General features: G+C 42.6%; 1 protein-coding gene across 1 annotated transcript in view; it reads right to left on the bottom strand.

Moving 5' to 3' along the window:
- The window catches only part of LOC105937247 (notch receptor 1), a 64,150-nt gene that overhangs the window by 11,917 nt on the left and 27,233 nt on the right, over positions 1-25,000 (bottom strand). The window contains exons 5-25 of the mRNA XM_036144065.1: positions 23,651-23,773; positions 23,302-23,535; positions 21,683-21,838; positions 21,210-21,395; positions 19,548-19,661; positions 14,970-15,083; positions 14,647-14,880; positions 14,425-14,535; positions 10,788-10,980; positions 10,104-10,249; positions 9,906-10,019; positions 9,104-9,223; positions 8,804-8,956; positions 8,484-8,712; positions 7,876-8,077; positions 7,597-7,750; positions 7,320-7,504; positions 5,522-5,654; positions 3,501-3,758; positions 2,005-2,117; positions 319-890 (exon numbers count right to left, since the gene is read on the bottom strand). Coding sequence (XP_035999958.1) covers positions 319-890; positions 2,005-2,117; positions 3,501-3,758; positions 5,522-5,654; positions 7,320-7,504; positions 7,597-7,750; positions 7,876-8,077; positions 8,484-8,712; positions 8,804-8,956; positions 9,104-9,223; positions 9,906-10,019; positions 10,104-10,249; positions 10,788-10,980; positions 14,425-14,535; positions 14,647-14,880; positions 14,970-15,083; positions 19,548-19,661; positions 21,210-21,395; positions 21,683-21,838; positions 23,302-23,535; positions 23,651-23,773 — 3,844 coding nt within the window. The remainder of the gene's footprint in view (positions 1-318; positions 891-2,004; positions 2,118-3,500; positions 3,759-5,521; positions 5,655-7,319; positions 7,505-7,596; positions 7,751-7,875; positions 8,078-8,483; positions 8,713-8,803; positions 8,957-9,103; positions 9,224-9,905; positions 10,020-10,103; positions 10,250-10,787; positions 10,981-14,424; positions 14,536-14,646; positions 14,881-14,969; positions 15,084-19,547; positions 19,662-21,209; positions 21,396-21,682; positions 21,839-23,301; positions 23,536-23,650; positions 23,774-25,000) is intronic.

Raw genomic sequence — 25,000 nt, 5'->3', positions numbered from 1 at the left:
GGAACCCAGTTGATTGCATCAAAGTCTCTCCAAGCAGCACTCACTCCTGGAGAAGCGTAGAGCCACAGGGAGAGTCGTCTGCATTGTACATGGCTTTGCAGCAATCCCTCATACTGAGCAAGCATGAAGTGACAGTGGAAAGAAAAACTCCCTATTAACGGGAAGGAAAACCTCCAGCAGAGCCAGGCTCAGTATGAACGCTCATCTGCCTCGACCGACTGGGGGTTACAGAAGACTAAGATGACAAATGAAAACGTAGCATTCGCTGTAAAATCTGATATCAGTAACGTTACGTAACGTTAGTGAAAAGCTGCTTACTTGCACTGTCCTTCCAGAGTCTGGCAGTCAAAGCCGTCGTAGAGACACCCGGCGTTGTCGCACTGCGCGTCGCACTTCCCGTCGTTGAAGTACCTCCAGCACTGCAGCGCCGCCGAGCAGTTCTTCCACGGGTCGTCGAAGTTGAGCGAGCAGTCGCTGTTGTCCCAGCCGCACGCGTGGTTGTTGCAGAGCACGTCGCAGAACTTGTTGTGCTTGTGCTCCTCGCACTGCGGGATGCCGCAGGCCACCTCCACGTCCGTCGGCGGCGGGATGGTCTGGCCGTGGCCCCCGCGGAAGCCGTAGTCCAGGATGTGGCAGCGGAGGCCGTTGAAGTTGGCGGGGCAGACGCACTGGTAGAACGGCGCCTCGGCGGCGTACTGGCACGTGCCGCCGTTGTAGCAGGGGCTGGAGTTGCACGGGCTGTCCGTGGGGTACTGACACTCGGGCCCCGTGAACGAGGGCAGACATACGCACTTGGGGCCGTTGTGGCCGGAGATGCAGGTGCCCCCGTTGCGACACTGGAGGCTGCCGCAGGCTTGGGAGTCGTATTCACAGGTGGAGCCGGTGAAACCCTTTGTTGGGAAACGCAGAAAGGGTTGTTGTGATTTATTTTTAAATTTTTTTACTGGTTAAAAGTTGAATTTTATGACGAGAATTGTGTTTAAAATGATGTGCAAAAAGGGACACAGATATTAAAGTAGGTTCTGAAAAAGGAAAATGCAACGCAAAAGAAAAACACATGGGGAAGGTCATCTAAGCCTACCTAATAATTAAAGAGTAATTATACAGTAAAGGTTCTACCAGAACCATAGATATTTGTATAGCTGGTAAATAGTGTGTTCACTAATAAGTCTAAAGTGAAACACTCCTTACTTTTCAGGTATTGGTTCATAATTTAGTAAAAGTTCACCTGGACTAACAGCGTTACCAGGGCTGGGCGATATGTAGTAAAATGTCCCATTTTACTACATCAAGTCCGATTAATCTTTTGTTTCCTCCTCCTTTTCGTTTCACAAGAAGGAAATTAAAGAAATGATTTTAAAATTATCGCTTTTATGTCAAGCCTTTTGTCTGGGAGTTGACCTGAATTCAAAATACAACTAAGCTGTGAAACATGCTTTAAAAAACAAGATGGCGGCCCTGCCGACGTAAACAATGAAAATAAAGCTAAATGTTTGCTGCTAGCGGTGTTACGCAATGAGCTAAAACGAGGCTTTGCTTCACTTGTGTCAACTAACTTAAAAAAAAAAAGTAAATGAGTAAATTAAAGTGTCTCATATTATGGTAAAAAGTTTCCTTTTTACAATAATTTGACAATTTATTTTCCTAAACATATATTCAGAGTTATTCACTTCATGGAAGCCCAATGAGTGCATTTGCAAAATAAAATCCAGATTTTCCCAAAATTAAATCTTAGAAAATTGCAAATTCAAATGAATCGCCCCATAAGTAACTGGTTTCTCTTAAACGATGAAAACCCCAGCAATGAGGTGGGAGATAAAACAAACACCTAAACACCAAGATTGGAACAATAATCAGTCCCAGATACTGCAATCCTGCAATTAATTGTTAAAACAATAATGAAATAGTTAATTTAAAGTGACAGCAATGGGTTTTGCCTTTTAAATTGAACATATATGCGTCCACATGAGAGTCAGAGGAGAACACGGATATTTGTCTACTCACAGAGGGGCATTTGCAGATGAAACCATGCGGGGTGTTGCTGGCCACAGCGCAGGAGCCTCCGTTACGGCAAGGTTTGCCCTTGCAGCCGTTAAACACTTGGTCACAGCGCTGACCTGCAGACAAACAAAAAATTATCCTGTTATCTCTTCTGGTTTGTATGTTTACTCCATTAACTAACAGCAGAAATGATCAGCTCATTAAAATCTACAGCTGAACACCAGGTAAAGGAGGACATTTTTTGAAAACTGTTGTAGCCTCAGTCTAAAAAAAGGGGGAAAAGAAAATCAAAAAATTGAGAGTAAAAGCCATGAGCTCCAGCCTCAATTCAATTCAATTCAATTTGATTCAAATCAAATCAATTCAATTCAATTCTATCTATATAGCGCCAAATCATGAAACATGTCATCTCGCGGCAATTTCCAAAGTCAAATTCAATCATATTATACAGATTGGTCAAAAATGTGCTATATAAGGAAACCAGTTGATTGCTTTAAAGTCCCGACAAGCAGCATTCACTCCTGTAGAAGCGTAGAGCTACAGGGAGAGTCGTCTGCATCGTCTATGGCTTTGCAGCAATCCCTCATACTGAGCAAGCATGAAGCGACAGTGGGAAGAAAAACCACCCATTAACGGGAAGGAAAACCTCCAGCAGAACCAGGCTCAGTATGAACGGTCATCTGCCTCGACCGACTGGGGGTTACAAAAGAGAGAGAAGAGACACAACAAGTAGGGCTGAACAATTAATCGCATTTTCAATATAATCGCGATTTAAAAAAAAACAATTGCCAAATCGCAGAGTCTGCAATTTTTGGCTATGTAACAATTAGGGAATTAGACACGTCCATTAGGTGTTGGTAAAATGTTTAAAGTGGGTTTGCCTCCACATGGAAGGGAAGACAGTTGCAGCAGTGAGATAATCTAATTTTATTACTTGTATTTGAGTTTGTATAATCATACATAGCATTAAGTACAGGTCAATCAGTTTAATACATAGACTTGCTTGTTGGTTGCTCTTTATGTTCAACAAGGATTGATGTCCAAATCAACTAAAAGCTGTTCTCTTGAACAATATTCTGATTAATAGAAACATTAAAAGTTCTTGTTTTAAATAGTCCTTGTTTACAAACATCTTTATTTAGAGGCCATTTTTGTTGCTTGTGGTTAATGCAGAGAAAAGTCAAAATTGCAATTTTGGTTGAAAATTTATATCGTAGGCAGAACGCAATAATTTCTGCTCTGAGTTTAGACGCTGTGGGTCTTTTAGCAACTAATCTGCACAGCGAGGAAACAAATTGATTTGTTGTTTGTATATATTTAAAAAGACATGATAAGTTGAACTGGAAAAAAAAATTGCATTAAATCACAATATTAAGAAAAAAAATCGCAATTAGATTATTTTCCTAACAAGACAGACAAAAAAGCACAGAAGCACACATTGATCCAGGAATCTGTTCTGCATTAGACGGTAATAGCGGGCGATCCTCAGTCGTGGGTACCTGTGTAGCCGGTGCGACACTCGCAGCGGTAGTTGTTGGTGAGCTGGATGCAGCTGTGCGTGCCCCGCGGGTCGCACGGGTTGGAGAGGCACTCGTTGACGTCCCCCTCGCATCGCTCCCCCACGTACCCGGCGGGGCAGATGCAGTGGTAGCCGCCCACTCCGTCCACGCACCTGCCGTTGTTGAAGCACTTGGGCTCTTTGGTGTCGGGGTGGGTGGACGGGGTGCAGTCGTCGACGTTGATCTCGCAGTGTACGCCTTGGGATGGGAACGAACAGGGAGGGCAGGTGAGGAACGATTCGGGGCGTCGGTTTGTCACCCCCATCCAAAGCCCCCTACAGTAACTATCATTTTTAACTATTAAAAACCCAACTAAGAAGATGAAGAGTGGGAGCAAGTGTGTGTAACTGGACATAAACTGACTAACAGTCCAACATGGAAAGAATTTTATTGGAAAATAGTCGTTAGATATTTCAAAACTCTGTATACTATTTCCAAATTTGATCAATCTAAATCAAATTTGTGCTGGAGACAGTGCGGACTAGTCGGAGATCATACTCATGTCTTTTGGGATTGCCCATAGATTAAGAAATTCTGGGAGGGAATTAGAGAGGAAATTTCAAATATCTTGCACACTTATATTGATTGGAACCCCCGGATCTTTGTTCTGGGAATTCCCCCAAATAATTTAAGTAAAGAAGAACAATACTTATTTGGTATCCTTGTTCTCGTTGCCAAAAAAATGATAACAGTAAGTTGGTATAAACCTTTACCCCCTACTGTAAATCAATGGAAAGAGAAACTAGTGAACGTTTATACGATGGAGAAAATAACAGCAAAATGAAACTTGTCCACTGCTTTATTTGAGAAAAGATGGAGTCCTTTGAAGACATATTTCCAATTAATATTGTAAGTAAGATAATTGTAAACACACAGGTACGTACTTTATAGGTAGACTTAACATATATCTCTGTTGTGATAAAAATAAGTCACTTGAGAAAGGCTTCTCCTTTATTTCATCTCCCATGTAAAAAAAAAAAAAAAAAAAAAAATCCTGGATTTTCAGCTCGCCGACTTGTTTAGTTGTTGTTCAACTATTTGTATGGTTGTATTGGAAACTGTTGTATCTGGCTTACTGTATTGATCATTGATTTTGAATATTGATCTAATAAAATAAAGTCTTAGTTCAAAAAAAAAAAAAACCCCAACTGAGTGCATAAAGACACCTTTTAAAATCAGGTTTAACTATAGCTGCTGTGATTTGTGGGGTAACTAAAAAAATATGTCCTTTGAAGACATATTTCCAATTAATATTGTAAGTAAGATAATTGTAAACACACAGGTACGTACTTTATAGGTAGACTTAACATATATCTCTGTTGTGATGAAAATAAGTCACTTGAGAAAGACTTCTCCTTTATTTCATCTCCCATGTAAAAAAAAAAAAAAAAAAATCCTGGATTTTCAGCTCGCCGACTTGTTTAGTTGTTGTTCAACTATTTGTATGGTTGTATTATAAACTGTTGTATCTGGCTTACTGTATTGATAATTGATTTTGAATATTGATCTATTAAAATAAAGTCTTTGTTCTAAAAAAAAAACAAAAAACCCAACTGAGTGCATAAAGACACCTTTTAAAATCAGGTTTAACTACAGCTGCTGTGATTTGTGGGGTAACTAAAAAAAAAAAAGACTGAGGAGAATCATAAACTGCCTCTGTCAGCTTTAAAAAAAACCTGTTGGCTGCTTTGGGATGCTCCAAACACGGCTGCCAATTTGAGCTGACCTACAACACACAATCCCCTTCATGTCTGAGGGAGGAATCAATGGCGAATTTGACAAGTGGAGGAAGAGTTGGAGGCAGGCTTGAAGGAGAGAGTTTAATGCCCCGGGTGCCGTTAAGCCCTAATTAATGAAGCGTGGAGAAGGGAGGGGGGTTGGGGGGGGGGGGGGGGGGGGGGGCTGCGGTGGGCGGCAGGGGGATATGTGTGTGTGTGTGTGTGTGTGGGGGGTCTGCTGACCTTGGGTTCCTCGGGGACAGGAGCATTTGTAGGTATTGATCAGGTCAATGCAGGTGCCCCCGTTCTGGCACGGCTGGGAGGAGCACTCATTGATCTCCGTGGAACAGTTGGGCCCCATGTATCCCGGCAAGCACTGAGGGACAGAGGGAGGAAGGAGACGCGGAGGGAGAAAGAAGGAGGAGGAAGGAGGGGGGAGAGGGTTTGATCAATGTCTGAACTGAAGCAAGGATGGGTTTTGTTTACCAGGCTGTTTTTCCGTTTTCATCCGTCCCGCCAAGGCCGGCAAATTCTCCTCTCCGGGGAAGACCGACACCACCGAGCTGTTTACCTTCCGTTTATAATCCGGCTATGTTCTTAGGTCTGGCATTGAGAGGGTGTCTGTCTGCTGTACACTTGCATCGATCAGGAGCAACATCGAAACCTGAGGAGCGAAACTCCTAAATACACTGCAAAAATGGATCTAAAAATAAGTAAAATGTTCTTAAAGTTAGTGTATTTGTCCTTAATCTGACCAGGTAAATAAGATTATCTGCCAATGGAATGAGTATTTTGACCCCTAAAATAAGATAATTAGACATCCTGCACTTGAAAGAAGATGATGGAGATGGATTGTTCCAATTTAAGTGCAAAAATCTTATGTACCTGTTTAAATCAAGGACAAATACACTCATTTTAAGAACATTTTACTTATTTTTAGTTCCATTTTTGCAGTGTATCGTCTCAGACCCAGCAGGACAACTCGTCCGCCGCAGGCAGGGGTTCCCAAAGGGGAGGGGGGGGGTCGGGAGCTCCCGTGGGGTCGCAAGACGGCTCTTAGGGGGTCGCGAGCTGGTTTGATGCGGATTTGTGAAAGCGGTGCCAAAGTATAACTTTACAAGATGCTCAACATTCCTTATTTCAGTGCAGGAAGAGGGCTGCACTGTTTTTGGAAGAGTTCTTATAATTTTTGTGATTTTACAAGAGTATTTTCAAAATATTACACTGCAAAAAGAGAACTAAAAATAAGTAAGATTTTCTTGAAATTAATGTATTTGCCCTTGATGTGAGCAGGTAAATAAGATTATTTGCCAATGGAATGAGTATTTTTACACCTAAAATAAGATAATTAGATATCCTGCACTTGAAATAAGGTGATGGAGATTAATTGTTCCTATTTTAAGTGGAAAAATCTTGTTCCATTGGCAAATAGTCCTATTTATCTGCTCAAATCAAGGAAAAATACTTTAATTTCAAGAAAAAATATCTTATTTTTAGGTCTATTTTTGCAGTGTATGGCTTTATCATTAGAACCCCCCCCCCCCCCCCCCCCCACAACATTTGGGACCCCAGGTTTACACTGCAAAAAGGGAACTAAAAATAAGTGAAATTTTCTTGAAATCAGTGTATTTTTCATTGATTAGAGCTGGTAAATAAGACTATTTGCCGATGGAATAAAATTTTTGCTATAGAGATAGAGATGAACAATTCATCTCTATCATCTTCTTTCAAGTGCAGGATATCTAATTATCTTATTTTAGGGGTAAAAATACTCATTCCATTGGTAAATAGTTTTATTTAGCTCCTCAAATCAAGGAAAAATACACTCATTTCAAGAAATCTTTGCTTACTTTTAGTTCCCTTTTTGCAGTGTAGGCCAGGGTTTCCCGGCCATTGTTCTCAAAGCACAACACTTCCAGAAGTTTTAAATGGTTCCCTGATTAAACACACGATTTTAAGCAAATAGTCGTCAGGAACAAGGCAACATATGAGCAGCACTGTTATATTTCCGATGCAAATTAGTTTTTTTTAGGGTTGGTACCTTGCAGGAGTATCCGCCCAGAAAGTCGGAGCAGGTGGCTCCGTTCTGGCAGGGGTTCGGTGAGCACTCGTCCACCTGCTCCTCGCAGTAGCTCCCCGTGTATCCAACCTGACAGTGGCAGTAGTGGACGTTCCCTGCATCCAGACACTGGCCCGCGTTTTGACAGAGCTGGGAGACGGCGACTCCTGAGCAGAGAAGAAGGGGTAGATGGGAGTTCATTTAGGCTCCTCCGTCCTCCGTTTTCGCCACGCCGCTGAGGGTTCGGCTGCCCTCTCACCTCTCTGCTTGGCTGCGACCTCGCAGGAAACACTTGGGACGTCACAGTAAAGGCCCGTCCAGCCGGTCTCGCACTGACAGCTGTAGGTGGTCCCTCGCTGCCAGCAGGATCCTCCGTTTTTACAGGGAGACGTGTCGCACCAGTGAACCAAGTTCTGCAACGCAAAATACGGCCAGATTCAGATAAAAAACTCTCGACTCATTCAAACTTTGAACCGGTAATTTTATCTCACCCCTACACATTAAAAACAACACGCTCTGACCGTAAGTTTAGTCCTACCTGACAGTTGAGTCCCGTGTAGCCGTGCGGACAGGTGCACTTGTATGTGCCGTAACTGTCCAGACAGGTGCCGCCATTTTGACACGGCTTGGAGTCGCACTCGTTGATGTCGTGCTGGCAGTAGCTCCCGGTGAAGCCCGGCGGGCATAAACAGGTGAAGGTGTTGATGCCGTCCACACAGGTTCCCCCGTTGAAGCAGGAGCTGTGAGGAGGAGGAGGAGGAGGGGGGAGAACCAGCAAAGTGAATCAATAAAACTTTAATCTGAGCTGCCAGAATTGAACGCAACTAATCTGCACTTCTCTTGTTGCAGCAATGACCTACTTTATGTTTAAACTTTTCAAAATTTTTTTTTCTTTCCTTTTGTCAATGCCACATTAATTATACAACATCACCGACGTCAGTTTGCAGGGTAAGGCTGCAACCAGAACAAGTGCAGCCTTGCAGTAAAACCCTTCTCCACCACAGGGGGCAGCGGTGGACAAGAAAAAACAAGAATTACATCGCTGCAGAAAGTGAACCTGTTGGTCAGATCACATGGTTTCTGTCCTGCCGGTCAAAGCCAAGGCCGTACAGGCTGTTAGTGTTTCAGGCTGTGGAAGCTTCCCACCTCTCTGTGCAGTCTGGGGTGTTATTTTCACAGTGGATCCCGCTGAAGCCAGCCGGGCAGGTGCAGGTGTAGCTGTTCACGCAGTCCGTGCAGTTGGCTCCGTTCCGGCACGGGTTGCTCTCACATTCGTTGATGTCCTCCTCGCACTTTGGTCCCCGAAATCCGGGCAGGCAGGTACACAGGAAGCTGTTGACCTCGTCCTTGCAAAGGCCTCCGTTGCTGCAGGGGTCTGCGGGAAGAAGGGCTCCACTTAGAAAGGGTCTTTGCTCTCAGGTATTACTCTGTATCAACACGGACGGGCGAAGGAAGACGGAGCTTACTGGGCTTGCAGTCGTCGATGTTGGACTCACAGTTGCGTCCGGCGAAGCCGGGTTTGCAGCTGCAGCGGTAGCTGCCCAGAGTATTCTGGCAGGTTGCTCCGTTGCGACAAGGATTCTTCACACACTCTTTGATGTCCACCTCACATGTTTGACCTTAAAGGGACAAAAAAAACAACAACACACAGAAAGCGGTAAGCTTTCTGTGTGTTGTCTCACCAGAACTCTGGAAGTCTCACCAGAACTCTGTGACCTTTCTGCAGATCGTTTAAGGAGACCGTTACACACTGAGAGAGAGCTCACCTTGCCATCCTTCAGGACAGATACAGGAGAAGCTCAGGTAGTCCTCTGACTCCTGGCATTGTCCTCCATGCTTACAGGGTTTGGAGCTGCAGGGGGCCATCAAGGTTTCACAGTTTTCTCCTGTGAGACACACAAACACCTGCTTGAGTGGACTACATCAGATCTTTCACTCCGTGATCTCATGAACTTGGACGTCGCCCAAGCCAAACGGACACAGAATCATCTTTCAATCAGAGCTATCGGAGGATTTTATCCAGGCCCCCCCGGCCGTATCAGAGGCCCGGGGACGCATGCCTCTCTCTATCTGTTTCCACAACGCGCGGCTCGTACGGGAAGCCAACTCCGGCTTCCGGCCATTGTGAAGCCATTTGCTTTTCTGTGAGACAGGAAGCAGGCAAACAGGAAGTGTGTCAAGCACCACGTTCCCACCCCGACACAAGCAAGAGGCTTTTTATTATTTAAAGTCCTGTGGAGGTTTTCCAAAAAATACAGGGCGAGTACAAGACCAGCCGGCCCTTAGCCTTTCCCTCCTAATCTGTTTGGTCAAAAAATAGAAGAGGTTACATTAAAACATTCCCCAGTTCTCTCCAGGAAGACGCGGGAACCAGAGAGGCTTGGTGTCTTTCAGCCCCCCGAGGAAGTCTTGTGACTTGAACTGACGCTTGTTTCATTTTTCCTCTCTGGCCAATAACCTAAATTACACAGTCGGTGGAAATTGGCGCCCGACGCGGAAATTCCAGAGTAACGCGCTAATAGATTTACGCATTATAAAACCAGCTCAGTAACAATAATAATATCCTACCAGTGTAGGGCAGGACACAGTTGCACTTGTACCCCGCGACGTCGTCGATGCAGCTGCCCTGGTTCAGGCAGGGGTTGGAGGCGCATTCGTTAATGTTGGTCTGGCAGTTCGGACCTGAGGACAGAGAAGACAGTAAATCTCACCCTCCTGACTTCAGATGAAGCTACAGCGGTCGGAGCGTATCGTACGGACACCGACCCGTGAAGCCCACGCGACAGGTGCAAACGTAGCCGCTGGTCATGTCCTTGCAGGTGCCGCCGTTCATGCAAGGGTTGGATTCGCACTCGTTGTTGTTGATGTCGCAGTTTTTACCGCTCCAGCCGGAGTCGCACAGGCACTTGTAGCTAAGGAGAAGGCAGCAGGGGGGGGTCTCAGTGAAAGCGCGGCGAACGGATTTTTGCCTAAACATGCACATTACAGGGTTCCTACAGCATAAGGCAAGTTAAATTCAAGACTTTTTAAGACGTTTTAATGCCACTTGAAATAAAAAGTTAAGACCAAATACACGATGATAAACAAGAAAAAACCTGGTTGCGACAACTTCACCCAAATGTTTATTTTAACATAAACCTTTACTTTCTGGCCCAGTAGACATGTTTAAAACTTTGAAAAACATTTCATATAGGAAGAAAGCTAAAAAACACAAATTACAGATATATTTTTAACAACTACTGAACTGAATTCTAAAACTTTGTTTTGTTCCCTACTAAAATAAACTATTTTGGTATCGGGTAAACAATTTTAAGACCTAAGAAAGACTCAATTAAGACATTTTAATGCCAATTAAGGCCTTACTTTTAAGTTACAGAATTCAATGCCTTTTAAGACTTTTTAAGGATCCGCAGGAACCCTGACATTAGCGGCGCGGCTGGGCGCCCCTACCCGTTAATTTTGTCTTCGCAGTGACCGTGGATGCAGGGGTTGCTGAGGCACTCGTTGACCTGGGAGAAGCAGGTGGGGTCGTGGTAGCCGTCCGGACACACGCAGGTGAAGCCGTTGACGTCGTCGATGCAGGTGCCGCCGTTGTGGCACGGATTGATGGCACACTCGTCGATGTTGATGTTACACATCGTACCTGAAGGCAAGGGAAGGCACGTTTATTTGTATAGCGCATTTCAGTACAGAGACAATGCAAAGTGCTTTACATGATTAAAATACAGGAGGGAAAAAAACAGAATAAAAGCAAATAGAAACAAAATGGAACATGGAAAAATAGAAGCTAATAGCAAACATTAAAAACAGTTGGACCACAAAGTTGAACTAATGATGTTTCAGTAAAACAGTTTAACTAGAACAGTCGAAGGCAATCCTAAACAAATGTGTTTTTAATCTTGATTTAAAGGACCTCAGGCTGTCCGAACTTTTAAAGTTTTCTGAAAGTTTGTTCCAGATAAGTGGAGCATAGGAACTAAATAGGAACTAAATAACCTGTAGCCGAAAAGGAAACTACTCTCATTTCTGAGTCACACAGCGTTTTACACATACAGTGCTTCGCTCAGGTATTAACGCCGCTGGAGCCTGTTTTACATTTTGGTTTGTTACAGAGACAAACTTAAAGCAGTTTTATTGGGATTTATGTGTAAAGCCGACACAAACCGACACGCTACTCGGAAATGGAAGGTAAGGAATCCATTGTTTTATGGGAAGATGAGTGGAGCTAAATACAGGATAATACTGATAAAAAAAGTGTTATAAGCTCCAAAGGGCTTAAGACGAGGGTAAAGATTCCCATTCCAAAAAGATGGTCCTGATCGCACAGCAAGAGTTAAGATGCAGTAGTTTAGATAAAAGTATGTTCATGTGTTAGAATGGCCTAGTCAAAGTCCAGAGCTAAATCCAATAAAAATAACCTGTGCTAAGATTTAAAAGTATATTTTAGAAGAGGATCTCTTTCCTCTCTAATTGAGCTTGAGCTATTTTTTTTAAAAAAGTGCAACAAATTCTCGATGCATCCTACAAACAACTTGCAGCTGTAACTTCAGCAAGTTCTGGCAACACCAACGTACGCATTTATGTGATTTTGTTCATATGTGATCATATTTATTGCACTATTCTGTTTAAACAGCTTCCAACTCCTATTCAGAGCATGTTTTCATTCCTCGTATTTCTATAAACCTTCTTGCTGTACATTTATAAAACCTGAGAATAAACCAGAGAAGTAATGGCTTTTTAGGTGACTTTTCTGATGAAATATTTGAAAATCCACAGCAGCAACAAAGCGAAGGGCCTCCGCACATTGTCGCTAATATGGCACAGCAATGATCGTATCAATTTTCAGAGCCATAAGAGATCTGAAGTCCGCCTTTTGTCGGCCACTTGAAGCGTTGACGCCATTCAGGCCGGAGCCACGCATAACATAAAGGCGGCCCATTGAGCTTTAAAGCACGGACCAGCTTCCAAGCTTTTAAAAGCTCAACTTTCAGGAATCTTTCAGGGAATCTTTTCTCCAGGACAAATCCCCGCTGACTCTATGTGCCAGTATGTGTCTGAATGTGTGTGTGTGTGTGTGTGTCCTTTCATTGTGATGGGGAGGGGGGGCAGCTTGCATGTCCTAACAGCAGCAGGTTGGGGACAGGGTGGAGTTGCAAAGTGACACCAGGCGAGCCTCGGAGGAGCGTGCTTACTCGCTCGCCATCTGTCACCCCCACTCTCTATCAAACTCCATCAACTCTCCCAACCTGTACTGTAAAACAATTGTTTTATTCACATACCCATACGCAAGACATGTCGCCCTTTATACTCGCTACGAAAACAGAAACTGGAACAGAAAGCGCGAAACTCGAAGGTAATAAAACTCAGACCGGAGACAGTTATGGAGAGAAAAGGTCTGAATCTACTTTTAGGGTTAACATCGATGCTACATTTCTCAAACTTAACTGCATTTAGACATTATAGCACAGAGATTTCGTACGGTATTGTGCTATTCAGGTGGAGTCTGGAAACCGCTCAGCCTCATCAGCCCGCAGCCGTAATAAACATACAAACACAGAGCGCCATACAGTTAGGGGCGCTTACAGGAGCTCATCCTGTAACTGCTGGCTTGTCGATTCCTTTCATTTAAATTAAATCAGGACAACGCATATTAATCAACATGTCACCAGTAAGCATCTATGGAAATATGCCCAAATATGCACAACAGCTAATTTTCACCTGTTGTCCTAAGGCAGATAAAAACAAAGAGCACAAGATAATAATACAAACATCACCTATATAACTAGTGTTGCACCGATACCGATACCAGTATGGGCCCCAATCCAGCACTAAAATGGTGGTATCGGTATCGGCGAGTACGAACAAATAGGGCACAGATACCATTTTGCTGTTTGTATGTCACTGAACGCAGCCTTCTCTCTCCCGACTAGTATTATACATGTTATATAAGTTCATGAAAGTTACACTATTTTGGTATTTGAGAGCCAAAACTCAGGGTTTAAAAGAGATTATTCAATTATTAATGTAATTTTACTGTCTTACTGTTGCACTACTATTATACATGTTATAATTTTACGAATGTTGCACTATTTTGGCCTTTGAGAGCCAAAAGTTTATTCAACTATTGTCACCCATTCCAGGTAGGCAATAAAAAGTTCTACTACCCTAAGTAGTATGCAGTTCTTCATATATACACACACACATCAATTTCAAACAGATGGTATCGGCCAATACTGCACAGTCAGGTATCGGGTATTGGTATCGGGGCCAAAAAATTGCATTGGTGCAACACTATATATAACACATAACACAAAAAACATCAAGTGGCAATAAAGATAGGAGGATGTCCTAATAAGTAAACAAAGTAATCTAAATATGAATGCACCTATGGTCATTGTACATGACAATCTCCTCCGGCCAATACTCTTGTGTTTACCGTCTTACTTGGTTTTTTTTGCTTATAAAATGCATTAAAGGAGAAGGACCAAATCCATTTAAAACATTAAAAATAAAGGCAAGCATCCATAAAAATGTGATAACTATCAAAATCCAAAATGTCGTACTTTTGTCGAGAATTTTCAGTGTTTTCTGAAAAAGAGATTTTAGGGGCTTCAAATGGCATCTGAAGTGAGAGACCACGTTGTGTAACGGTATGCTATGCGACCTTATATGTTATAAGTTTAATTATAAGCTAAATTCTCTTCACATGCAGCTTAAACTTTAGAAAACTACTCCAAGTTATCCTAATTGTTGAACCGCATCTAATGTCTCTCCATTGACTAGCACGGACGGTTGCTCGCTATCTGCCGGCAGCCTAGAGAAAAACATACAGACTGCTCTTTTTTTTTATGTTAAGACGTGGACAAGAGTCCTGGAGCCAATGAAAGGCTGGTATCGTGGCACCAGGAAGCACTGCAGCAGCTTATATTTTTTGTTTTTGTGTGAACATACAATACAGTATCATCTGCATATAGTTGCATTTTTACAGTTTTATGTGCCAAAGACCCTCAGTGCAGAAGAAACTTTTAGTTTTAGCATCTCCAAACAAAGTCTCTGTAAAACTTTTAGTATCTTTAACTTTATTTACCAGTGTAGCCAGGTTCACAAACACACTCATAGTGGTTGATCTTGTCGATGCAGGTTCCATAGTGACACAGGTTGCCCTTACAGTCGTCGATGTTGACTTCACAGTTGATTCCTGTGTGTGGGGGGGATATTCAGTTTCATTACATTTTTTAAGCTCATCTTTGATTTGCAGCTGTTCTCTTCTGTGTTTCTTTGTGATTGTGTCGTCAGCGCCTCCCCCCACCTGTGGTCCCCTTGGGGCAGCTGCAGATGTAGGCGTTCTCTCGGTCCACGCAGGTGCCTCCGTTCCTGCACGGCTGGCTCAGGCACTCGTTGATGTTGGTCTCGCACAGCCTGCCGGTGAACCCGGGGTTGCAGCTGCAGCCAAACGAGGCCAGGCCGTCGACGCAGGAGCCGTAGTGGCACGGGTTCGAGGCGCACTCGTCGACGTCTGTCTCACAGTGCCTTCCGGTGTAGCCTAAAGGAAAAACGAGCGTCGTCTTCTGAACCAGTGCAATCCAACCTGAATCGACTGGTTGTGTTTTAGGCTCTTTCAGCCTGTTTTACCTTCGGTGCACTCGCAGGTGTACTTGTTGGGCCCGTCTGTGCACTTGGCGCCATTTTTGCACGGTGTACTGGCACACTCGTCTATGTCTATCTGGCAAAGATTCCCAGTGAAGCCTGGAAAAAAACAAAAAAACAGGAGGCTGTTATTGTGTTTGTGGAGAAAAGTGTGTGTGTGTGTGTGTGTGTGCAAACATGGCTAATTTCTCCTCAGCGTTCTGAAAAGCAGATCTAATAATCCTGGATCCATCCTTAAGAGCCCTCAACACATTACAGAATCTGCATATTAATGAAGCAACTGTGCAACACTACAAGCGCTCCCTTTTATCCCTGTCGCTTCTTTTCAGCAAAACTACAAACAGGGAGAGGCAAGTGTAGGGGGACAAGTTCGGTTAAAAGCGGGGGGATGGAGGGAGGGAGGGAGGGAGGGAAGAATGGAAGTTGCGAGGCCTCCTGACTAAAGTCGGTGAGACAAAGGAGGGCCTGTCTGCTCAACGCAGCGACAAACTGAGCGCGTTGCCTTCTTTGTCCCCCAAAACCTTTCCATCACAATATGCATTCTCCTGTCTTAGTCTCACCCCCCCCCCCTCCCTGCCGCTCCCTCCACTCCCCGCCCGCCTCCGAAAAGAGCCAGCTTGACCTCTGACACCAAACTTTTCAAGCCCCTCGTTCATTCAGAATCCAGCAGCAGGCTTCCTCCTTTTTTCCTGGAGTTATTGTCGCCTCAGATACTCTTGTCTCCCCTCGGTCACAGTCCGAGGATGTTGTCTGATGAAGAGATATCGTGACCAGTAACCACTCCCCCCCCCTCCCCCAACCCTGAACCACAGGATCACAAAAACCCACAGGTGCATTAAGATAATCCGGAGAGGAAGTATTTGTGTTGTACAGCAAGCTCCCTGTGGACTACTTTTTTTTTTTTTTTAAGCAAGCTGCAAGCAGAAGGCACAAGAAAATGCAGTGACAATAAAGACAGTAAAGTTACATGCATGCAGGGGAAATTCAACTTTGCTACCATTAGGAAGGCAGATGAATTCTGGGAAATCAAGGATTCTGAATATGATTGCAAACACCGTACAGTTTTTTTTTATTCAAGCTTTAACAAGCATTTGAGTGATTTTCAATGCAGATATATTAACAAAATTTTGAGATTTAATTCGTTTTTCTTGTTTTGGGTTCCAATGATGGGAAACGTGATAAATGAGGTATAAAGAAATTCAAATTCTAGGACTTGAAAAAGCAAAGAAACTCTTGATTAAAAAGCACTTTCCAATAACATTTAAATCAAGTTGTTACAATTTCTGTTCACTGATTATTGTTTAAATGGTTATTTAAGAAAACCTGAATAAAACTGAAACAGGAGTATTTATTCCGCCATGGGTCTAAAAAATACTTTGCTTTGTGTTTTTGTAGTTTGTGTCTGTAAACAAGCAAACGGTATGGCGGGTCTGGTTCCCTTGCAGTGTCAGGGCACATTTACTCTACAAAACAAAGAGAATTTCTCTAATCTAAACAGTATAGAATACATTAATGTACGATTTTTTTTCCTGTGCATGTGTTATTTGTCTCTGGGTACTCCAGCTTACACTCCAAAAACCTGACCGCTCGGATTAACCAAACAGGTTTGGTGTGTGTGTGAGTGGTTGTGCCTGGTGCTTGTCTCTGTTTCCATCAACGTTTTGCAAAAATGTGCAATATTTTTGCAATATTTTTGCAGAACTTATTTGCAAAATAAGTTCTGACACAGCAAATATTTATCCCATATAATTGATACGCTGTTCCCGTTATCAGCGTCTGCCCCAATATTCCCAGAACGCGCCCAGAATTACGTTTACTTCTGTGTCTGCGGACAGCAGGTAACATCGCCAGTACTAGTTGGCGTGACAGAGCAATTACAACTTGCATGATAGCCACACATTCGTGAAAACCTTTCTGCATTTTCCTCTGATGTGTGGTTCCTGCTAGTTTGCGTCCTTTACTTCCTGTTTATCATAGCAATGCGTAACGTCATCTTCCCACGAAATTATGCTTTGTGTAGCCTGGATAATTTGCTCCAAACCAGTGGATGGAAACATGTCTAATTCACATTTTCTTTTTTTGCGGCATTTTAAAAGTTCACTCAAAATACGCAGGCCAATGGGACGGAAATATAGCTTGTGTTGTCCTGTAAGCTTTAGAAATTGCTTGGGGACTCTTTTCAGGCTGATCTATGTCAATAATATTGTTTTTAATCTATAAGTATAGGCTAAGGAAACTGAACCAAATATGTGGTTAATCATAGTTAATCGTGATTTAACAACGGAGCAGTTATACTTTCACATAAAGCGAGGTTGGTTTATCATCAATTGAAAACAGCATTTTGTCTCAACTCTGATATAAAAAAAATTTTTTGACGATCTCAAACTTTTAAATTGTGACAAAAAGGCAAACAGTATAAAAGAGGGGCAGATATTAAAGAGAGAAGACAGAACACAGCAGAAAACTCAGTAACGTACCGGATCATTGCTATGCCCTTTCCATTAGTTCCACACCAGTGGTGCCGTATATACGGTTTCTTAGCACTGTGACACATTTTCCAACATGCAGAAAAAAAAAGCCGTGGCAGCCTGGCTTAGCTGGAAATCAAATTACACATGCTGCAGAATAAGAAGCATGGACGTCACTTCTGTAAGGGCAAATTTTCTTTCAGTTCCAACAAATGCCAACTGTTGGCAATATCCCTGTCACACAATTGTACAAAACTGTGTGGCAGGGATATTGCTGGCCAATCCCAATTTCTGATTCTCTTTGAGTTCTGACTGATAACCAGTTGAAACCAATCAAAAGAAAACGGGCCCATTACAATTTCTAACCCATGTGTCGCTAATTAGCGCAATTAGCAAAATGAATGCATTGCTAATTTCATAAATATATATTTTGAATACAAGACATTTTTGATAATTAAGAGACCATATCATCACTGCAAAAACGAAACTAAAAATAAGTCAAAATTTCTTGACATGAGTGTATTTGTCCTTGATTTGAGAAAGAAAATAAGATGATCTGCCAATGGAATGAGATGTTTGCACTTAAAATAGGAACAACTCATCTCCATCATCTTATTTAAAGGGCAGAATTTCTAATTATCTTATTAATTTTCCAGTGGGGTAAAAATATTAATTCCATTGGCAGATCATCTTATTTACCTGCTCAAATCAAGGACAAACACACACATTTCAAGAGAATTTGACTTCTGTTTTTGCAGTGTAGTAATTCATACATGAAACAGTTTGAGTTGAGGCATCCCTTGCTTCTAGCTTTCAGTTTCATGCTATCAGAAAATCAGAACGAAATGAAATGTGTTTGCCAAAATATGAATCAAATGCAAACGTTTTTTCACTTTAGAAGCAGAGCAGAAGCAGAAAAGTGAAAAACCCTCCGCAGGAATGTGTCTCCCAGATGCAAGGGGCACGCAGAAGGTGGTGGCGGGCGGGCACGCACCGAAACGCACAAGCGTTGCAGAGGGATTTATCCCGAGACATTTCAATGGCTCTCAGCGGGGTTTCCATGGCTATTTCATGTACAGGAATGAAAAGGGGGGACCTCGCCTCGGGCCTCGCAACAGGGACAAATTTACATCTCAAGCGGGGCGGTTAAAATCCCTCCCGCTTGTGGCTCCCCTTCTGCTACAGCATAACGGTCTGTGCATCCTAACACACACACACACACACACACACACACACACACACAGAAACACTTTCACCCGCACCAGTTTGAGCTGCTTCCTTGCATAACCCTCACTCAGTGTTGAACAGGTTTTTTTTTTTTTTTTTTTTTTTTTTCCAGGCGTTAAGCTCTTCACTTGGCTCCTTTTTCTTGTTGGGATGTTTTTCTCTCGCTCCCTTTTCCTTTCTTTTTCTCCCACTAGCAGGAATCCGGCCTCTCTGCCTTTGATCCGCCCAATTTCGCTGTTATCCTCGTCTAGAAAATAAAATAAAATAAAAATAACAGAAACACCTTCTTTTTTCTCTCTCTCTCTTGCACGAACTTGCCGGATTCTCTCGTTTCTTAGAAAGCTTTGGTCCGAATACTCTATCTCCGTCGGCACTTCTACAAAAGGGAAGGGCTGCGTTAAACCCACCCAGGTACGTTAATCAGCAGCAAAAAACTCAGAAAGGTCTGAGTTGTCTTCAGTTCCCCACCGCAATCAAAGTTTCTGCTCAATCATTAGACTTGACGAAAGGAATAAGAAACTTGTTAGAAAGAAGAAAAAAAAAAAAAGTTCACACTTCCTCGAGCCTCTCCCTATAGATTTTTTTTAACCTCTCCTCCTCAACTGCATCGTTTTGCTTGGCTGCCCGGGCGTGCGTAAGCCTGCCTCAGGGCTGGGATTAGCGCCCGTCCGGAGAGGTGTTTGTGTGTGTGTGTTTGTGTTTGAGAGCAGAAGAGAGGGAGCGGGGGAAGAAACATGAAGAGAGCGAAAAGAGAAAGAGAGAGATATACATCAACCTCTGTGGCCCCTGGCCGTGCGCCCCCCCTCCCTCTCCCACCTCCTCCCTCCTCCACCCCCCCGCCTCCTCTGCGGCGGTACGGCCGCCTCACCTGTGGGGCACTCGCAGACGAAAGCGTTGATCTTGTCGATGCACTTGCCGCTGTTCAGGCAGGGGCTGCTGGCGCACTCGTTCGTATCGATCTCGCAGAACTCCCCCTCGTAGCCTGGCCAATTAGCGAGGGACGACGAGAAGGGAGACGGATTGGTCAGAGAAGGATACAAAGTAAAAAAAAGCACGATCCCAAAGGCAGCACTATTCTGCCTAGATAGGCATCTATTATGAGAATGCCAATAGAACCAAACTTAGCTTATGTACAAAAGCTAAAAACAGCTGTAACGGTACATGAGCCACCATATGGAGCATGTACTTTATACTTATTATTCAATGTTGTTTAACCTGTTTTACACCAAAATCAACAAAACAATCATCAGATGTTTATTCTAAAAACCACTTGAATACCTTTTCAGGTGACCGGAAAGATCTTTTCACATCAGTAACCCATCATATTAAACCACGTGTGTCAAACTCAAGGCCCGCGGGCCGAATCTGGCTCATCAAGGCAATTTTCAGGCCCTCAAGAGCCAAAAAAGGCAAATCATGTTATAAAATAGAGGCATATATCCTTTTAAATTGTATAAAGTTGCTAAAACTGTGCCTCCTGTTGCGAATGTTAAAAAAAAGTCAACTTTTTTTGCAGATACACTGTATGAACTGGGCCTAAGAGTGCTACTTTTATGACTTTTATGTGCATTCTTTTATATTTCTATATGAACTGAAATGAAATTATGAAATCAAAAGCATAATCTATCCACCTGCAACCGGCCCTTTTAATGACTTCATGATGCCAAAGTGGCCCAATGTAGAAATGAGTTTGACATCCTTGTATTTTAACCAATTAACAAGGTTGCATGACATTTCCCAGTGGGGTCAACTCGTTCATTTTTTGTTCCCATCACTATTTTACTTCCAAATCCAAGAAGAAAAGGGAACCAGAATTAAAAATATAAAAACGTTTCTGTTTAACCACCGTTGGCGCCGGATAAACGTTGCTGCAGTTTTACTGGAGTGTTATGCTGAGTTCACCGCAGAAAGACATCGCACCAAATAAAACTGTTTAGTGTATAAAGTCTGGGAGATTTGCTACATATCCACTTGCCGCGCCGACTACGATTAGCAATACAGGTCAATAACAAAGGATTGATCTCCATTTTGTACGTCTAGCCACTGTAGCTCATGTTCCTATACTTCCAATTATAATTAATTGATTGATACGGGGCAGTCAGAACACTGAGAGTGAAAGTGGGGGAATCTGAGTTCAGTGAGAGCTTCAGCTGATTCTCCAAACTCTTCCAATACAAAAATGTGATTTATATGGCACAAAAGCAGCTATGTATTTTATGTCAAAAAAGCATAGAGCATTAATATTGAACAAAACAGTTACAAGTTCAGGGTAAGTCTGACCGCACCACAGAAAAAACACTTCAAGCAGAACTGTGGGCCAAAATAGAGGATTCATCACTTGACACTGTTGAAAATAATTGCCCTGCTAAAAAAAAAAAAAAGGATAAAGCATAAAAAAAAAAACCTTTACGATCAAAACACTGTGCTTTAAATTTCACGGACAAAGTAAAACCTATATTTTAACACATAAAAGAAAGCGCAAATGATTTTTTTTTTCATTGTTTTTTGCTCTACGTAACCTTCTTCTCACCTGGCATGCAGATGCACTGGAAGTCTCCTATCTGGTCCAGGCAGGTGGCCTCGTTCTTACACGGGTTCGACTTGCACTCGTTGATGTCCAGCTCGCACCGCGTTCCAACGTAGCCCCGCAGGCACTTGCACTGGAATGAGCCCTTGGTGTTTATGCACTTCCCGGCGTGCTCACAGGGGTTGGAGCCTGTTGAAACAGAACCGGTGCTGTAATTTCGCTTCCTTCAGGTGATTGCTAACGAGCAGCAATTTCATTATAAAGCAACCAGTGCGACGTCTTTGAGATCAGATCGTTTTGGTGGTTTTATGTAAGAAAAAAAAAAAAAAAGAAAAGCTGAAGTTGTGTGATTACAGCAATAATACCCCTGGGGGGTGTTATTTGCTGCAATTAGGGGTACCATTATACCCATAATAACAGGAGCGTGTGATACTGGAAGATAAATGGTTTTGGAGTTTAGCCAGGGAGATTTTTACCCAATGAGCATTCATCTATATCCGTATCGCAGGAAGGACCGAGGTATCCCGAGGGGCAGGTACAAATGGGATGCCCGTTGAGAGGGTTGGTGTCACAGCTGGAGTCCTTTTTGCACGGGTTACTGATGCAGGCGTCCTTCAGCTGGCACAGCAGACCTGCAGCGGAGTTAAAGAGGATCGCGTTAACGATTTCTATTTGTTCACTGCAAAAAACCAAACTAAAAATCAGTGAAACTTTCTTGAAATTAGTGGATTTGTCCTTAATTTGAGCAGGTGAATAGAACTATCTGCCAATGGAATGAGTACTTTGACCCCTAAAGATAATTAGATATACTGCACTTGAAATACGATGATAAAGATGAGTTGTTCCTATTTTAAGTGCAAATATCTTATTCCATTGGCGGATAATCTTGTTTACCTGTTAACCCCCAGTCGGTCGAGGCAGATGACCGTTCATACTGGTTCTGGTTCTGCTGGAGGTTTTTCCTTCCCGTTAATGGGGAGTTTTTCTTCCCACTGTCACTTCATGCTTGCTCAGAATGAGGGATTGCAGCAAAGCCATGGACAATGCAGACGACTCTCCCTGAGGCTCTACGCTTCTCCAGGAGTGAATGCTGCTTGTCGGGACTTTGATGCAATCAACTGGTTTCCTTATGTTGGACATTTTTTGACCAATCTGCATAATCTGACCCAATCTGTATAATATGACTGAATTTGACTTTGTAAAGTGCCTTGAGATGACATGTTTCATGAATTGCCGCTATATAAATAAAATTTAGTTGAAATTGCAATGAAAATCAAGGACAAATACACAAATTTTAAGAATTTTTTCTTATTTTTAGTTCCCTCTTTGCAATGTTTTACCTTTACAAACCAACATCGATCATCTAAATGCAACCCTGGAGTCTAATGTGAGATTACCCCAATGCCAACAAAAACACAACAACGCACTTTAGTGAAGAATTTGAACTGCATTTGATCCTTTGATAGTTTAAAAAAATTAAACATTTGGACCCATCAAACCTGAACTGATTTTCTGTTTTAGTTTTAGGGTTAAGTTTATGTTTCAGGGAGAGAAGTCTGGTCCGCACACTTCTTCCTCCTTTGTTTATCCCCTGGATGGGCGGAGCCATACGAGCAGAAAATTACAGTAAAAAACATTAAACAAGGCAACACTGCAAAAACGGATCTAAAAATAAGTAAAATGTTCTTAAAATTTGTATTTTTGTCCTAGATTTGAGCAGGTAAATAATATTATCTGCCAATGGAATGAGTATTTTGACCCCTAAAATAAGATAATTAGACATCCTGCACTTGAAATAAGATGATGGAGATGAGTTGTTCCTATTTTAAGAGCAAAAGTCTTATTCCATTGGCAGATCATCTTATTAACCTGCTCAAATCAAGGACAGATACACTCATTTAAAGAAAATATTACTCGTTTTTAGTTCCGTTTTTGCAGTGAACAGCAGCAACGCTTTAGGCTTAATTTTGCCATCTTTTTGTTTTAGTTGCTTATACATTTTTGTCTACTACACGATTCAATCCGCACAAACAAAACCTCCAAACGATAACGTGAAAACTGGACGGACGCCCCCCGCAAAACAACCCCCACGCACCCGTGCGGCCGTGAGGGCATTCGCAGGAGAAAGACGCCACGCGGTCGTGGCAGGTGGATCCAGGGTAGCAGGCGGCGCTGGCGCAGTCGTCGATGTTCTCGCTGCAGTCGTCCCCCGTCCAGCCGTTCACGCACACGCACTGGTAGCTGCCGAAGGTGTTGTGGCACGTGCCGCCGTTCAGGCACGCGTTGGGCATGAGCTGGCACTCGTCGACATCGTCCAGGCAGAGCTGACCTGTGGAGAAAAAAAACGAGCAGGAGTTGGACGGATGGACGGACAAGCGGGTTCCTGCGTTTTATCTCCGTAACGCGTAACTCTACTTTGAATGCAGAAGTATTGACGTACGGACCTGTAAACTCGGGTTTACACTGGCAGTTGTAGGTGTTGACTCCATCGACGCACGTGCCCCCGTTCTGGCACTCGTGACCCGGGCAGTCGTCGATGTTCTGGTTGCAGTTTTTCCCCGAAAATCCTAAAACGAACAAAAAAAAAAAAGAAAGAAAGAAATACGACAACCTATTTACTTTATGGTGTCATTTTAAGCACTGGAACCAAATGAAGTTTCTCATTTCTCCTGGTCTGAAACTGCAACTGCAGATACACCTTTTGTTCAGTTAAATGTGGTCAACTGTCTTTTCCTTCCCTAGAAAGAAGGCAGCTGTGCCCTTCTGAGGTCTGTGGGAAGCGTGCCATGTAATAACATCCCCTCTGCTTCACAGTTGCACAAGAAGCAACCACTGGACCTAAAAAGTGGTATGCTGGGTTATATAACCTGCAAAGTAAAGCCAATAACACGTATAACTGCCACTTCCTCACAGTTTTTATTCCTGAAAATTTGTATTTGCCGTAGAAAACGACATTATTTTCATATACTGCAGGAGTGAGGACCTAAAACTATTTCTATCAACTGTTAAAATGTTGCTTGTGTTTACGTTGTATCGCCTTAGTTGCAAGTGAACCTAAAGATGGCAATCAATTACTAAGCAATTTTCACTGAGAACACTGCAAAAACGGATCTAAAAATAAGTAAAATGTTCTTAAAATTAGTGTTTTTGTCCTAGATTTGAGCAGGTAAATAAGATTATCTGCCAACGGAATGAGTAAAAAATAAGATAATTAGATATACTGCACTTGAAATAAGATGATGGAGATGAATTGTTCCTATTTTAAGTGCAAAAATATTATTCTATTGGCAAATAATCTTATTTACCTGCTCAAATCAAGGAAAAATACACTAATTGTTCCTTATTGTTAAGTTCCATTTTTGCAGTGAATATCCCGTTATTTTTTAAAACTGATAGCACCAGAGCTCTAGGACAAGTGGGTCCTGACACATTTTTCATGTCAAAATTACACACTGTTACCTAAAGACCCAAGTTTCCACACTTCTCAAGTCATTAACAATTTTAAACAAGAAATTTGCAAAAGCTAAAGCCATCTATATGTTTGTGTAAGCATGTGTGTATGTGATGGATGGATGGATGGATGGATGGATGGATGGATGGATGGATGGATGGATGGATGGATGGATAATTAAATCAGGATGAACAAATGTTTTTCAATACTTTTCCAGGGAGGACACTGACAATAATGTACCCGAGATCCATCAACCCTGGGTGTAAATGGATAAATGTAATCTTATTAAAAAAAAATCTGATTTAAGAAGTAAAACCATCAGAGTCACCTTGATTGGTGGTTG

The sequence above is a fragment of the Fundulus heteroclitus genome, chromosome 12 (assembly GCF_011125445.2).
Source record: "Fundulus heteroclitus isolate FHET01 chromosome 12, MU-UCD_Fhet_4.1, whole genome shotgun sequence".
NCBI lineage: Eukaryota > Metazoa > Chordata > Actinopteri > Cyprinodontiformes > Fundulidae > Fundulus > Fundulus heteroclitus.
The sequence above is the reverse complement of the archived record's forward strand: the minus strand, read 5'-3'. Positions and strand labels throughout refer to the sequence as shown.